The sequence below is a fragment of the Scylla paramamosain genome, chromosome 35 (genome assembly GCF_035594125.1).
Source record: "Scylla paramamosain isolate STU-SP2022 chromosome 35, ASM3559412v1, whole genome shotgun sequence".
Classification (NCBI taxonomy): domain Eukaryota; kingdom Metazoa; phylum Arthropoda; class Malacostraca; order Decapoda; family Portunidae; genus Scylla; species Scylla paramamosain.
The window spans coordinates 2,984,528-2,997,500 of record NC_087185.1 but is presented as its reverse complement, the minus strand read 5'-3'; the positions used below and the strand labels follow the sequence as shown (position 1 = coordinate 2,997,500).

Below are 12,973 nucleotides of genomic sequence, written 5' to 3'. Positions count from 1 at the left end.
TGTGTATACGCTTCACAAATTATCAAATGCATAAGAAAATAACAGAATAATCTCACAGTCTTCCTTCGCTTCTATTCATATTTCCCATTGATTTCCCCTCATCTTTCCCCTCGTCCTCCCCTCCCCTGTTTTCCCCTCATCCTCCTCCAATACAAGTCTCGTTATTAACAAACATAAACTAGTCACATTTAGTCGCTTCAGTTCTCTCCCTCTGACCTCCCCTCGTGTCCTCTTACTCTCCCCTCACTCTCTCCCCTCCCTCCCAAAAGGAAACGCCCCTGAAAGTATCATAAATCTGGTCACATTTTTCAATCCTCACGAATTTATAGTTACCCTGAAAAGAAGGAAAAAAAAAAGCAAATGGAAATCATATTGAGAATTGTCCTGCGTCTGTGGAATTGGAAGAGGAGGAGGAGGAGGAGGAGGAGGAGGAGGGGGAGGATCTGAAAGAAGAATAGCAGAATGAGGAAGAGGCAGTAGGGAAGGAGGGAGGGACAGAGGACTAGAGTAAGAGTACGCAGAAGAGGGGGAGGAAGAAGGAGAGGAAGAAGATTGATGCGATGGAAGTAGGAGAGGAGGAATAAAAGGAGATTTAGGAAGCGAATCATTCCACATCAGAACCACAAGCACCACCGGGGAGTGAGGGAAGCCGCCGCACGTTCTTTTCGCGACGCTAATTGCCAGAAATGACGTGGAAATGGACGCCAGAACTCGACCCCATAAAAGTGAACCATTTTGATCATGGGCTTCTACCAGTCGACCATCGCTTGCTCCGGGCTGAAGGGGGAGAGAGAGGGAGAGAGGGAGTAGAGGCAGGAAGGCGGAAAATATATGAGAGAGAGAAAGAGAGGAGAGACAGGAGGGGGGTATAGGCAAATGCAGCATGGTGGGGAGGTAAGGAAAGAAAAAATATCATACATACATAATTAAGCTAGCTAGGGCGAGGCAGGGACGCTGGCTGTTTACGAGAGCGTGGAGTGTCGTGTGAGGCTGGGCCAGGACAGACTTAAGGGTGAAGGGCGAGGCAGGCAGCAGACAGGTAGAGGAGTCTCGTAAGGGAAGAGGCGAATGTGACAGGTAAAAGCAACAGACAAGGTAAAGGGGAGAGTATACAGTTTGCCATGGAAGGGGTGTGGTTTAGCGCGGTGTCAGGGAGAAAAAAGTGCGGGTGTAAGGGTGTAGGGGGTGCTGGGTGGGGGAGTCTGCTGGCCAGGTAAACTGTACCGGTGCTGGGTGTAATTATGACACAGGTAACAGCTGCTGATGCTATCTCACCTGGTCTTCTCACCTGCCCTTACGTCCCTACCTTATATAATCGACGGTATTTGCTCTCTCTCTCTCTCTCTCTCTCTCTCTCTCTCTCTCTCTCTCTCTCTCTCTCTCTCTCTCTCTCTCTCTCTCTCTCTCTCTCTCTCTCTGACACGATATTAGATGGAATATTTGAGCAAAGGTGGTTACCAAAACGGGGGAGGTTGAGGCAAGCAGACAGTCAGACAGACAGAAAAGTCAATGTCAGCGGCAATCAGAAATCAATTTCATTTTTTGACGCGAAAAATTTATGCTCATTTCGTGAAAGCTCTTTGTTTGAAGCACGTTTCTTTGCTGGCATGAATAACGCCTCCAATATCCCTTAACAATCCCCCTTGTTATCTCACGTAAAGCCAATTCATTATACACTTCTTTATGATCTCCTCAGCATCAAGCAATCATGAGCTAAGCAAACGATCCTTCACTTCACGTCTCTGCCTGTCACTACTCTATGTAATGATGGGTTTGGAGCTCTAAATCTTGGCGCCTCACTCATACCTGACTGAAAACCTGAATGTCCTTGGTGTCTGCCAGGGTGAGTGTTGGGAAAGGGTTCAGATCGCCAGTGAAAGAGTTCCGAATAGATTTTAACCCGAAAGAAAATGGGTTTAGCGGGCACGGTAAGACTCCAGTGAAAAAAAAAAAAGAAGAATCTACAGTATAAAACCTACGATTCTTATTGGCTGTAAAGTGTAGATATGTCACCCTTGGGAATCCCGCGGCGGTTCATTGATACAGATAGGTTGTGTTGGTAGCAGTGGCGGCGGCGGCGGCGGTGGTGCTGGTGGTGGTGGTGGTGATGAAAACAGAACCAAAACGCGGACAAATAGACAGAACATGAAAGACATAGCGATTCCTATTACACCAAGACCCAGTAGACTTCATAGGGGAGAAAATATGCCCCGTTTGATGTGAGCGGAACACTGTAGCCTCGCCAGTGACGGCCTGTGTGGCGGTGGCGGGACGGTGGCGGGGCGAGTGAGGCAGCAGAAATTAGCTCCCCAGACCCCAAGTGCCTGAGGCCGTGGTGGGGAGAAGGGAGGAGGTGTTCCCGGCCCTCCCCGCTAACCCGACGCTTCTCCGCGGGGATCACACAAGCGCACTGGCCGCTGCATCTGACAACCATTAATAAAGATGACCGTCGTTTACCTGCAAAAGAACTCTCTCTAGCCTTAATTTCACTGAGGGTAATTGCAGCCAGACAGAGCAGTAGCGGCCGACTGAGTCCTCTCCGGCGCGGCGTAGTTCGGAGCTCAAAACTTTGCCCTAAATGGTGTAATTGAAATCCGGAGTTGCGAGGAGCGGGCGTGGAGGCGGCGGGCGGGACGGCAGCAGGGGAGCGGCGACCTCCGTAGGGGAATATTAAGTTGTCGGCGGCGGGACTGGTGAAAAAATGAACACGTCGGGAGAGAAAAGTTTATCGAGCGCCCCGAGGTGAGTCGCGGTGCCCCGAAGTGCTGGTGACGCTGGTACACGCTGAGACAAAGTACTATATGGTCTACACCTATACTTTGGGTGTAAGGGAGGCAGCCACCGCGCCTACCACCTCGCTGTGCCCTTTGTGTGCCTCTCAGCGGTCGCCATTACCACTGTATCTTCCTTCCTCACGACTCCCTCCGCCACGGCCGCCACTAATGCCGCCCCATTAATAACCACGGCAGGGAAATGTGGGAATGATATTTTAGTGAGGAGAACAATCGGGAACTGAAGAATTTATAAATGGAAATGAAGTTAAACGCCTTATTTCATTATCTGTTCTACTACTGCAACAACTACAGCCAGCACAACCAGTACTACCACTACTACTATTAAGACTGCTGCAACAACAACTACAGCCACAGCAACCACCACCACTGTCACCTTCAGTACTGCTCTCCGCCTGCCCTGAGGAGGAAGCAAGGAAAAAAAAAGAAGCCCTGACAGCCGGAGGAGGCCATATTTCAGGGTGTACACGGGCTCCGCAGCTACCGTCAGCCCCGACAGCTGTGTACAAGGCTGCACACGACTCTCGTTCATGTACATCCGCACGAAAATCACCGGAGCGTATCTCTGACTATGTTAAGGCTCAGAGAGAGAGAGATGAGACTGGGACGGAGAGGAGCCCGCCACGTTACGCTTGCTACACTTAAGTTAAACTTTAAAAATATAACGCAAAACATTGACTTACCACTGTGTTAAGGTCCAGAGAGAGAGAGGTGAGACTAGGACGGAGAGGAACCAGCCACGTTACGCTTACTACACTTGAACGTTTAAATATGGAACGCCAAACTAGAATTGCTTTCGATATATTACAAAAGCCATAAAGGTGAGGACTTGTGGCTAATACTTATACGAAAACCAACATTTACATTTAAAAATATAAGTAAATGTCTGGTGATAAAACCCGTAGAACTATTTATATTCGAATTTCATGAGTAATTTAACACCAAAAGCTCGAAAAAATATATATTTCGAAGTTTAATTGACTAGATGCGTATATGAACGTATTCAACGTCACTCTAATCACTGCCTTGCGTTTTTAGTATGACGTCATGATCTCAGGTAATCCACGGGCAGGTGAGCCGCAGGTGAGGCGCCCCTCCTTCACCTGGCGCCTGGGCATCGTTCCTCACGCCCCAAGGAGAAGGAAATTATAGAGGCATTTGTCGTTCAGGAAAGATGAAAGACTGCAACAGGAGCGCTTCCAAAAAGAGAGACTCAATAATTGTAGGTGTCTTGACGGCCTGTGATGTGTGTGTGTGTGTGTGTGTGTGTGTGTGTGTGTGTGTGTGTGTGTGTGTGTATGTGTATGATGTGAGGATGTTTTCTTGTGATGGGAGGTAGTGGGTCCGTACTCTCCTGTGTGTGTGTGTGTGTGTGTGTGTGTGTGTGTGTGTGTGTGTGTGTGTGTGTGTGTGTGTGATGGACGGCGGTAGGACTGCAGGGTCGTGTTATGGAGATCCCTTCCGTCCGGGTTGTGTATTAGTGACTCGGACATCCCCATCTGCATATGCATGGATTTATGTATCAGTGACTGCTTATATGCGTGTCCGTGTGTGAGAGAGAGAGAGAGAGAGAGAGAGAGAGAGAGTTAGGCAAATATGTATGGATGTATGGAATATGTACTCGTATAATGCACACATGGGCCCCACGCCTCAGTAAAGTATGGAGTATTAAACAGGGAGGTAAAATAAATCAAATAAATTCAGGATATGGTGTAGAGAAAGGGGTATAAATGTGTGTGTTTGTGTTTTCTAGCTGTGTTTGGGGAGTGTTTTAGTTGGTGTATTTGTAGTAGTGGTGGTAGTAGTAGTAGTAGTAGTAGTAGTAGTAGTAGTAGTAGTAGTAGTAGTAATGAGGAATGTGATTGCCTAGTGTTTTGTCTTCTATTCGGTTTTTTTTTTTTTTTTTTTTTTTTTTTTTTTTTTGTGTGTGTGTGTGGCAGTTACAAGGGTAATAGTGACAACAATTCACTCACTTTGGAAATAGACACCACCATCACTACCACAACTGCGATGTTAATACTGAGTTTTGCGAGAGAGAGAGAGAGAGAGAGAGAGAGAGAGAGAGAGAGAGAGAGAGAGAGAGAGAGAGAGAGAGAGAGAGAGAGAGAGAGAGAGAGAAAACATCCCTTCTCCGACAAAATACTTCCCCATCTACCTACTCTCACCCCCACCTCCCTTCTCTACCTACTCTCTCTCTCTCTCTCTCTCTCTCTCTCTCTCTCTCTCTCTCTTCCCCTTTATCTACCTCTCCCTGCCTCTCCTTTTCCTCTAAAATTATAAGGGAAATTTTAGTTTGTTTAACAGAGTACACATTGTAATACTTTTTGTACTCGTTTATTTCATTGTTTTTGTTATGGAATATGAGTTGTATTTTTTGTAGCATGTGTCTGTGTGTGTTGTGAATGTGTTATGTTTATTGTTGTTTATTCCACAATGCAGGGAAAAGAGGACAAACAGTAGGAAAATAAATGTTGAACAGGGCATAGACTTTTATACTAGGAAAAGGGAAAAGCGAGTGTCATATAAACACACACACACACACACACACACACACACACACACACGGAAACGAACCCGCATCAGACCCTCATCATTTCATTCCTCGATTTGTAATTAATCAGGTGATCCAAGAAATTAAAACCATGATAACGAGAACTCAGGTGACCGGTGTGTTAATGAGCGCCGTGAGGCAGGTGAGGCTGGAGGGAAAACTCTTCCAAATTAATCCCTGAAAATTAAAATGACAAAGATAACACAAAAAAATAATTATATATACTTCGCCCTCTCAGTCCCCAAAGGCATAGTATATACAGATTATATTAATCTTATTAATGTATGTGGCTAATTATTTTTGACTGTGGGGAGGTGTGGAGGAGGAGAGGGAGGGGAGAGAAAGAGAGATGTAGTGGAAAGGAAAGGAGATGAATGAGGGAGGAAGGGATGTGATGTAGGGTGGAGAAGGATAGATGGAGATGTAGGGGGAGATGAAGAGTGTTGATGTACGAGAGAGAGAGAGAGAGAGAGAGAGAGAGAGAGAGAGAGAGAGAGAGAGAGAGAGAGAGAGAGAGAGATAGAGAGAACATTAACTAGCCCTTGAAACAAAACAAGTGAAACCCAACCCTCATTTTTAATTAGATCATTATTCACAATCCAAACACTCATTAAACAACGCAAACAAACCACAAATAAAACACCAAAACAAACCCCTGAACCACTTGACTCAGAGGGAGAAAGTCAAAGAAACAATGCACACACACACACACACCCGCGAACAGAAAACGGGATACGAGTGAGGCAAAACTCAGGTGTATTTCAAGGCTCCCTCAGGTGACACTAATAAAGGCACTGTTTTCAGGAGCTGCTGGCCAGGTGACCTCCTCCATTATCCTTCTAATTGGGTGAAACAGCTTGTGTCAGTTCTCTTACTATCCTTTTTTTTTTTTTATCATCCTCTTCCTTCTGTCCCTATTATCTTCATTCCTCCAATTACTTTAATTATCCTCGACTCTAAAAGGTCTGTAATAACTTCATTGGAGAAACGCACCGGGGATTTAAATGGCTGCTTGATTACATTGCTTGACTGGTTCTCCTGAGGTTGAATTATGGCTGCGGCCCATAATTCAGGGTTGTGCTGGTGGTGGTGGTGGTGGTGGTGGTGGTGGTGATAGTGACCGCTGTGTGTGTGTGTGTGTGTGTGTGTGTTGGTAGGTAGGTAGGTAAGTGTCTGTGTTCACCGGTATATTTCTCTCTGTCTGGTTCTCCTCTCTCTCTCTCTCTCTCTCTCTCTCTCTCTCTCTCTCTCTCTCTCTCTCTCTCTCTCTCCTCTTTTTTTCTCATTCTTGTCTTCCTTTAATTTCTTACCTTCATAAAATGCATTCCTTTCTGTCCTCCTCCTCCTCCTCCTCCTCTTCCTCCTCCTCCTCTCCTCCTCCTCCTCCTCCTCCTCCTCCTCCTCCTCCTCCTCCTCCTCCTCCTCCTCCTCCTCCTCCTGTCCTTCCTCACCGTAAACTGAGGTGCACATTTAACAAGCTCCCGACGAACCCGATGGAAAAGTCAAGACAGTGCTAAGCCACGAATCACATTAAGTGCAAAAGTCTCTGTTTTTACACGCGACAAATTGACATTATCGCCCCTGCAGGTTAGGACAGATGGCCAGGTAGGGAGCTTTCATTAACGTCACCTGTCAAAAGCCATGGATTAATTTGTGGCGCAGGTATTGGTGGACGTGTGGAATAGGTGGAGTGGGGAGATAAGGTGGAGGAAACATTGGGTGGAGGTACTGGGGATGTGGAAGAAGAGGAGTGGGAAAGATAAGAAAGGGAAGCATTATTGAGTGGGAAAGATGATTAAAAAACATCAGTTAGAAAGATAAAGAAGAGAAATATCAGTGAATTAGAGAGAGAGAGAGAGAGAGAGAGAGAGAGAGAGAGAGAGCATCAATGAATTAGAAAAATAAGAAAGAGAAGCATCAATGAGTTACAAAAATAAAGACAGGAAGTATCAGTGCATAGGAGAGACAAGGAAGACCATTAAGAAGATAAAGGAAATGAAAGATAAAAAAAACATATTATTGAGTGGGAGAAGTAAGGTAGAGGAAACTTTGGGTGTGGAGAAGAAGTGGGAGAAATGAAAACAGTAAAATAAAAAGATCGAGCAAGTAGGGAGATATTAAAGAATGAAAGAAGTGGGAAGAGATGTGAAGTGAAGTGAGGAAGGGAGAAAAGGAAAGGAAGAAAGAAGGACAGAGTGAAACATGAAAAGAAATATGAAAGAAAGAAAAGAAGGTGAAAAGAAACGGAAAAAATAGAATGAGAGAATGAAAGAACAGTGTTTGGAAGACAAAGAGATGAGTGGACAAAAAGAAAGAAAGGATATGGAATGGGAGAGAGAGAGAGAGAGAGAGAGAGAGAGAGAGAGAGAGAGAGAGAGAGAGAGAGAGAGAGGTGGGTGAGAAAATTATATCGAACCGAATGGAAACACACGCATCCTAGAGAGAGAGAGAGAGAGAGAGAGAGAGAGAGAGAGAGAGAGAGAGAGAGAGTGAGATCCTCGGTTGCCGTTAGCCAAGACAATGCTAAGCCACCCAGGCCAGAAGACCGGTAATCCCAGCTTATCCTTGCCATTGTCACCCTTAGAGCGCTTTAGGGTGAATTGATGCTCTGGGTGACGGCGGAAATTAATCACCCAAATGTCAAGAGAGAGAGAGAGAGAGAGAGAGAGAGAGAGAGAGAGAGAGAGAGAGAGAGAGAGAGAGAGAGAGAGAGGTGTTGTCTAATAGCAGTTATGATTTGATTATTTCGTGTGTGTGTGTGTGTGTGTGTGTGTGTGTGTGTGTGTGTGTGTGTGTGTGTGTGTGTGTGTGTGTGTGTGTTTTCTTTTCTTCCTCTTTCTCCTCCTCCTCCTCCTCCTCCTCCTCCTCCTCCTCCTCCTCCTCCTCCTCCTCCTCCTTTTGTTTCTCGGTCTGAAAAATGGATTCTCTTCTTAGCAATCCATGACTGTCCTTTCCTCGCTCACACATGCATCTTCTCTCTCTCTCTCTCTCTCTCTCTCTCTCTCTCTCTCTCTCTCTCTCTCTCTCTCTCTCTCTCTACATATGCTCCATCAACCTCCATCTCCATCTTTTATCAAATTCCTCGTTTCCTTTCACACAGAGGTAGTCTTTCTCCCTCCTCTCCCTTCTCCCTCTCCCCTCACTTCCCTCCGTTCGCACCCTCTCCCTCTCCCTTTTCATCTTCACCCCTCACTCTCGTATCCCCTCTCACAGCCTTCTCTTTCACCTCTACTATGCTCTTCAAGCCCTCCCTTCTCCCCTCTCTCTCTCTCTCTCTCTCTCTCTCTTCCCTACTCTCCCTTCCATAATCCCCTTCAGCTGTCTTTTCAACTCCTGGAAACGAAGTCAAGTTATCACGTTTCGCGCCGGAGTGATTGGACGGGCGGTGGGAAGTCTCTAATGATGGGCTGTGTTTCCTAAAGCACCAAGACGCTTCATGTATTCAACCTTCATGAGATTATAACCATTCTGTGTCTTTTCGTTTGTGTTCAGCTTGATTATCTTCCTGTTTTATGTTTTTTTTTCTTTGTTGTTTTGCCCCTCATTCCTCCTACTTCGTCAGCCTCGTCTCGTCAGGATGGCTGGTTGAAGTGATGCTCTCAGTAAACTTGTCATCCAACTTTATCGAAACTTTTTACTCGTTAGAAAATGTTACGGCTTCTTCCTGTTACTTGAAGCTCTCCTCGAGTCCTTCAGTCTTGCCTCAGTCACTCTCCCTCCTCCCCCTCTCCCTCCCTCCTCTCACCACCTGCGTATTTCCCTTCCCAGGTGCCGCTGTTCTTTCCCTTCCCTTCCCCGCGTTGTCATCTCCGTAGCGCCATCAGTGTCTCCCTCCCTCCCTTCATTTTCTTTATGTATACGAGCATTAGTCCTTCTGTCTACACATCTACCGCGCCATTAGTATTAGCAGCAGCTGGTGTTGTCTCCGGCGCTGACTGAGGTGTTGTGTTTCAGCTCCTGGTCTGAGGAAGGGTGTCGCGTCCTGCGCTACAACACCACCCATACGATATGTGAGTGTGACCACCTCACCAACTTCGCCGTGCTGATGGACGTCCACGCCACGCCCCTGAGCTACCCGCATCACCTCGCCCTGTCCATCATCACCTACGTGGGCTGCGTCATCTCCATCGTGTGTCTGCTGCTGGCCACCATTGTCTTTCACGCCTTCAGGGGCCTCAAGGTAAGCCAATGGCGCCGTGAAGGGAGACGTGACGCGGATCTCCTCCCTGCTGTGCCTTGCAGGGGGAGATTTATCCGTGAGTGTTACTGTGGAAGGGTCACGCAGCCCCAGCCCTGCCGCCCTGTTGCCAGTGGCGTTAGAGCAAAGTTTATTTATCGTCAGACGGAGGCTCGGGTGAGAGTGCTTAAGGTTTACGCTGGATAGGAAGGGACGGGCATTCGACTCCCTCGGGAACCTGCCTGTGCTGCCCTGGTTGATTGTAGGATTTGGAGCAGCGGCGGGAGGGCGGCGGGAGGGACGGGCTCTGATCCAGCGCTTCCGAACACAAACAAGAGCCTCCTCCGGCCGCCCAGCATCCATCCTTTCGTGTTTGGGAGTGTCGGACACAAACACGCCTCGCCTGCCTCCCCTTTCCTCTCCCCTCGCTTGACTACCGGCCCTCTCACTCCTCTCACTCTCCTTCCTCACACAACTCTCACATCCCTCTCCTCCTCCCTCCTTACCCCTCCCTTGGCTCGCCATTACACTCCCCTCAGCTCCCCTCGCCCGCTGTCTCGCTCTTAACACTACTACATGCAGATCAAACGAGGCTTTCCCCACAGAGACACACGCCCATACGTTCCTCACTTTACGTCCCTGTATAGATGTTAGCCAGCGTGTCCCCTGCAGCGCCCTGACTTCCTGACTTCTCCCTGCAGAGCGATCGCACCACCATCCATAAGAACCTGTGTGTGTGTCTGCTGATCGCGGAGACGGTTTTCCTTGCGGGCATCAACCAGACGGACAAACCAGTGGTGTGCGGGGTGGTTGCTGGACTCCTGCACTTCTTCTTCCTCGCTGCCTTCGCCTGGATGTTCATGGAAGGTGAGTGTTGAATGTCATGGCTCAGTGACTTTATCTTGATCTGGTTTAATTTCCGGCTGTTATTGTGTCGTGTTGTCTTGTTTAGCCCTCATTTCCAACTGTCATGTGTTTTTTTTGTTTTTTTTTATGAGTTTCCATGCACCGCTGGTCTGTTTCAAGTTTTAAGTCCTCTTTCCGAACTGTCATGTGTTTCTAATCGTTTTCAATACACTTCTGACATCCTCCAAAACAGCAAAGTTACATTAAAGGTGTTTTTGTGAAGAGTCAAAGTCCAGATTCATTAATTTCACGTTGGATGCTTCAAGGAAATGTAATACTAGTTAATATATTAATGCGACACCTTCTTCGGCGCCTCCTGCAGGGTTCCAGCTGTACGTGATGCTGGTGGAGGTATTTGAGGCGGAGAAACCAAGGGCACGGTGGTACTACGCGGCCGCTTATGGCTTCCCCGCGATAGTGGTGGCCGTTAGCGCCGTGGTGGACCCCTTCAGCTATGGCACGAAGGAGGTTTGTTGGCTTCGCACCGACAACTACTTCATCTTCGCCTTCGTCGGCCCCGTCATCGCCGTCATTATCGTGAGTGTTGCTATTTATTGTCCTCCGCTTCTTCTTTGTTCCCAGGTATCGATTCTTTGTTTGTTTCCCTTCCGGATTTGAATCGCCTCCCACTCCTCTTAGCGGGTATTGTTAAAGGAAAGAAAGTTGTGAAGTACTGAGCCGCGTTACCTGGTTGTGGAGTTTACCTGGAGTTCCTCAGGGCCCTTAGCTATGATCACCTCCTGTTGCGTAAGGCGGGAGAAAACGGGAGTTACATAATAAAGCACAGAGTAAGCTTAATAATTCTAATCACAACGAGTGACCTGGAACTTGCGCTTCTTTATCGTCATTTGTTTTGAGATGTAGTGTTAAATCATTTGCTTTTTTGTCCATATATAGCATTTGCCTGGCCACTTTTCTTTTTATTTATCTTTTTTCGTAAGTTCTTCGTTTGGCTTCTCCTTTGCTGTACCATGAAAAGAATACAAAAAAAATAGATTAAAACCGAAGAAAGAGACTGAGAACGAAAAAGGGAGAAAGACGAAATGGAGAAGGAAAAGTGTAGACAGACCATTCCCAGGCAGTTATTTTGAAACACATCGCCTTTCTGAGACTAAGAGACAAAACGAAAGAAAAAAAGTCCAAAAAAAATAAGAAAGGGAGAAAGACAAAATGGAAGAGACTGAAAAGTATAAACAGAAATTATTCCCAGGCAGTTATTTTGAAATCCATCGCCTTTCTGAGACCAAGAGACTAAAAACGAAAGAAGAGAGAGGCGAAAAAAAAAGAAAGGGAGGAAAACAAAATGAAGAACGAAAAAAAAATATTTCCTAGGCAGTTATTTTGAAACCAGCCGCCTTTCTGAGACTAAGAAACTAAAAACGAAAGAAGAAAGAGGCGAAAAAAACAAGAAAAGGAGGAAGACAAAATGAAGAACGAAAAAAAAAATTTCCTAGGCAGTTATTTTGAAACCAGTCGCCTTTCTGAGACTAAGAAACTAAAAACGAAAGAAGAAAGAGGCGAAAAACCAAGATAGAAGGAATACAGAATGGAGAAGAATGAAAAATATAAACAAACAATTTCCAGCCAGTTATTATGAAACACCTTTCTGGAAACTTCTCAGCTGTAACATTGATTCTATTACATTCCCCTTCCTGTATCGACTCTAACCCTCGAGCGCCTGTGTTGATGCTCCCGGAGGTGGAGGCGTGGAAGATACCTTCTCGCGGGTGGAGGCGTCCAGTCCAGCCCTTTGTTTACCTCGCGGCTCAGAATTACGGTGTGTGGTCGTTGCTCGGAGCTTACTTGATCTCCGCATCTTCCGAGAACCTGACTGGGAACTGACGCTGTTGATGCGGCGCTTTAATTTACCGGGAAAAAGTTATCGGTCTTTATAAGTCTTTTTGTCTTCTTGGTCAGTTTTTTTTTTTTGGGGGGATTATTGGTGATGGATGTTTATTTCCCTTTTAATTTTCTTGTTACTTTTTATTTTTCCATACTGAGTAATAGTTATTGGTCTTTTTTTCTGTTTTTTTTTTTTTTTTTTTAATTCTTTCCCCGCTTTGATTTGGAATCACAGGTGTTGTTTGTTTGTTTGCTTGTGTCTCTTTTTCTCTTTTCTCAGTTTGAAGTGAAAGTTTCTGTTACATTGCACTTTTCTGTTGCGTGTGATCGTTCTCAGTTGTCTACCTGTTTCTGTATTCTTCCACCAGCTTGAATTCGAGGTGCTGGTGTTACATATGCATTCCCCCTTCTCCTTTTCCAGTTTTTTAAGGTGAAAATTTCAGATACTTCTACTTCATTTCCGTACTGATTTTTCGTTCATCTTTTCTCGAGTTTGTAGTGAATTTTTGCTACTTCATATAACATTAAATCTATTTCCACGCATTTTTTTTTTCTATTTTCAAATGGAATTACTATTATTTCAAGTGGAATTAGTATCACCGCTTATCTACATCTTTTTTTTTTTTTTTTACAATTCGAGGTGAAATGAAAGCCACGTCATGTCTAGTCTGTTTTTTTTTTTTTTTTTTTTATCAGCGAGTGGAT

The 12,973-nt window shown here is 45.9% G+C and overlaps 1 protein-coding gene across 7 annotated transcripts in view; it reads left to right on the top strand.

The window, feature by feature from the left end:
- LOC135090569 (adhesion G protein-coupled receptor L2-like) overlaps positions 1 to 12,973 on the top strand; it is a 166,508-nt gene that overhangs the window by 128,744 nt on the left and 24,791 nt on the right. For all 7 annotated transcript variants that reach the window (XM_063987431.1, XM_063987433.1, XM_063987429.1 and 4 more), the window contains exons 8-10: positions 9,298 to 9,523; positions 10,222 to 10,387; positions 10,749 to 10,963. In XM_063987431.1, the coding sequence (XP_063843501.1) occupies positions 9,298 to 9,523; positions 10,222 to 10,387; positions 10,749 to 10,963 (607 nt within the window). The remainder of the gene's footprint in view (positions 1 to 9,297; positions 9,524 to 10,221; positions 10,388 to 10,748; positions 10,964 to 12,973) is intronic.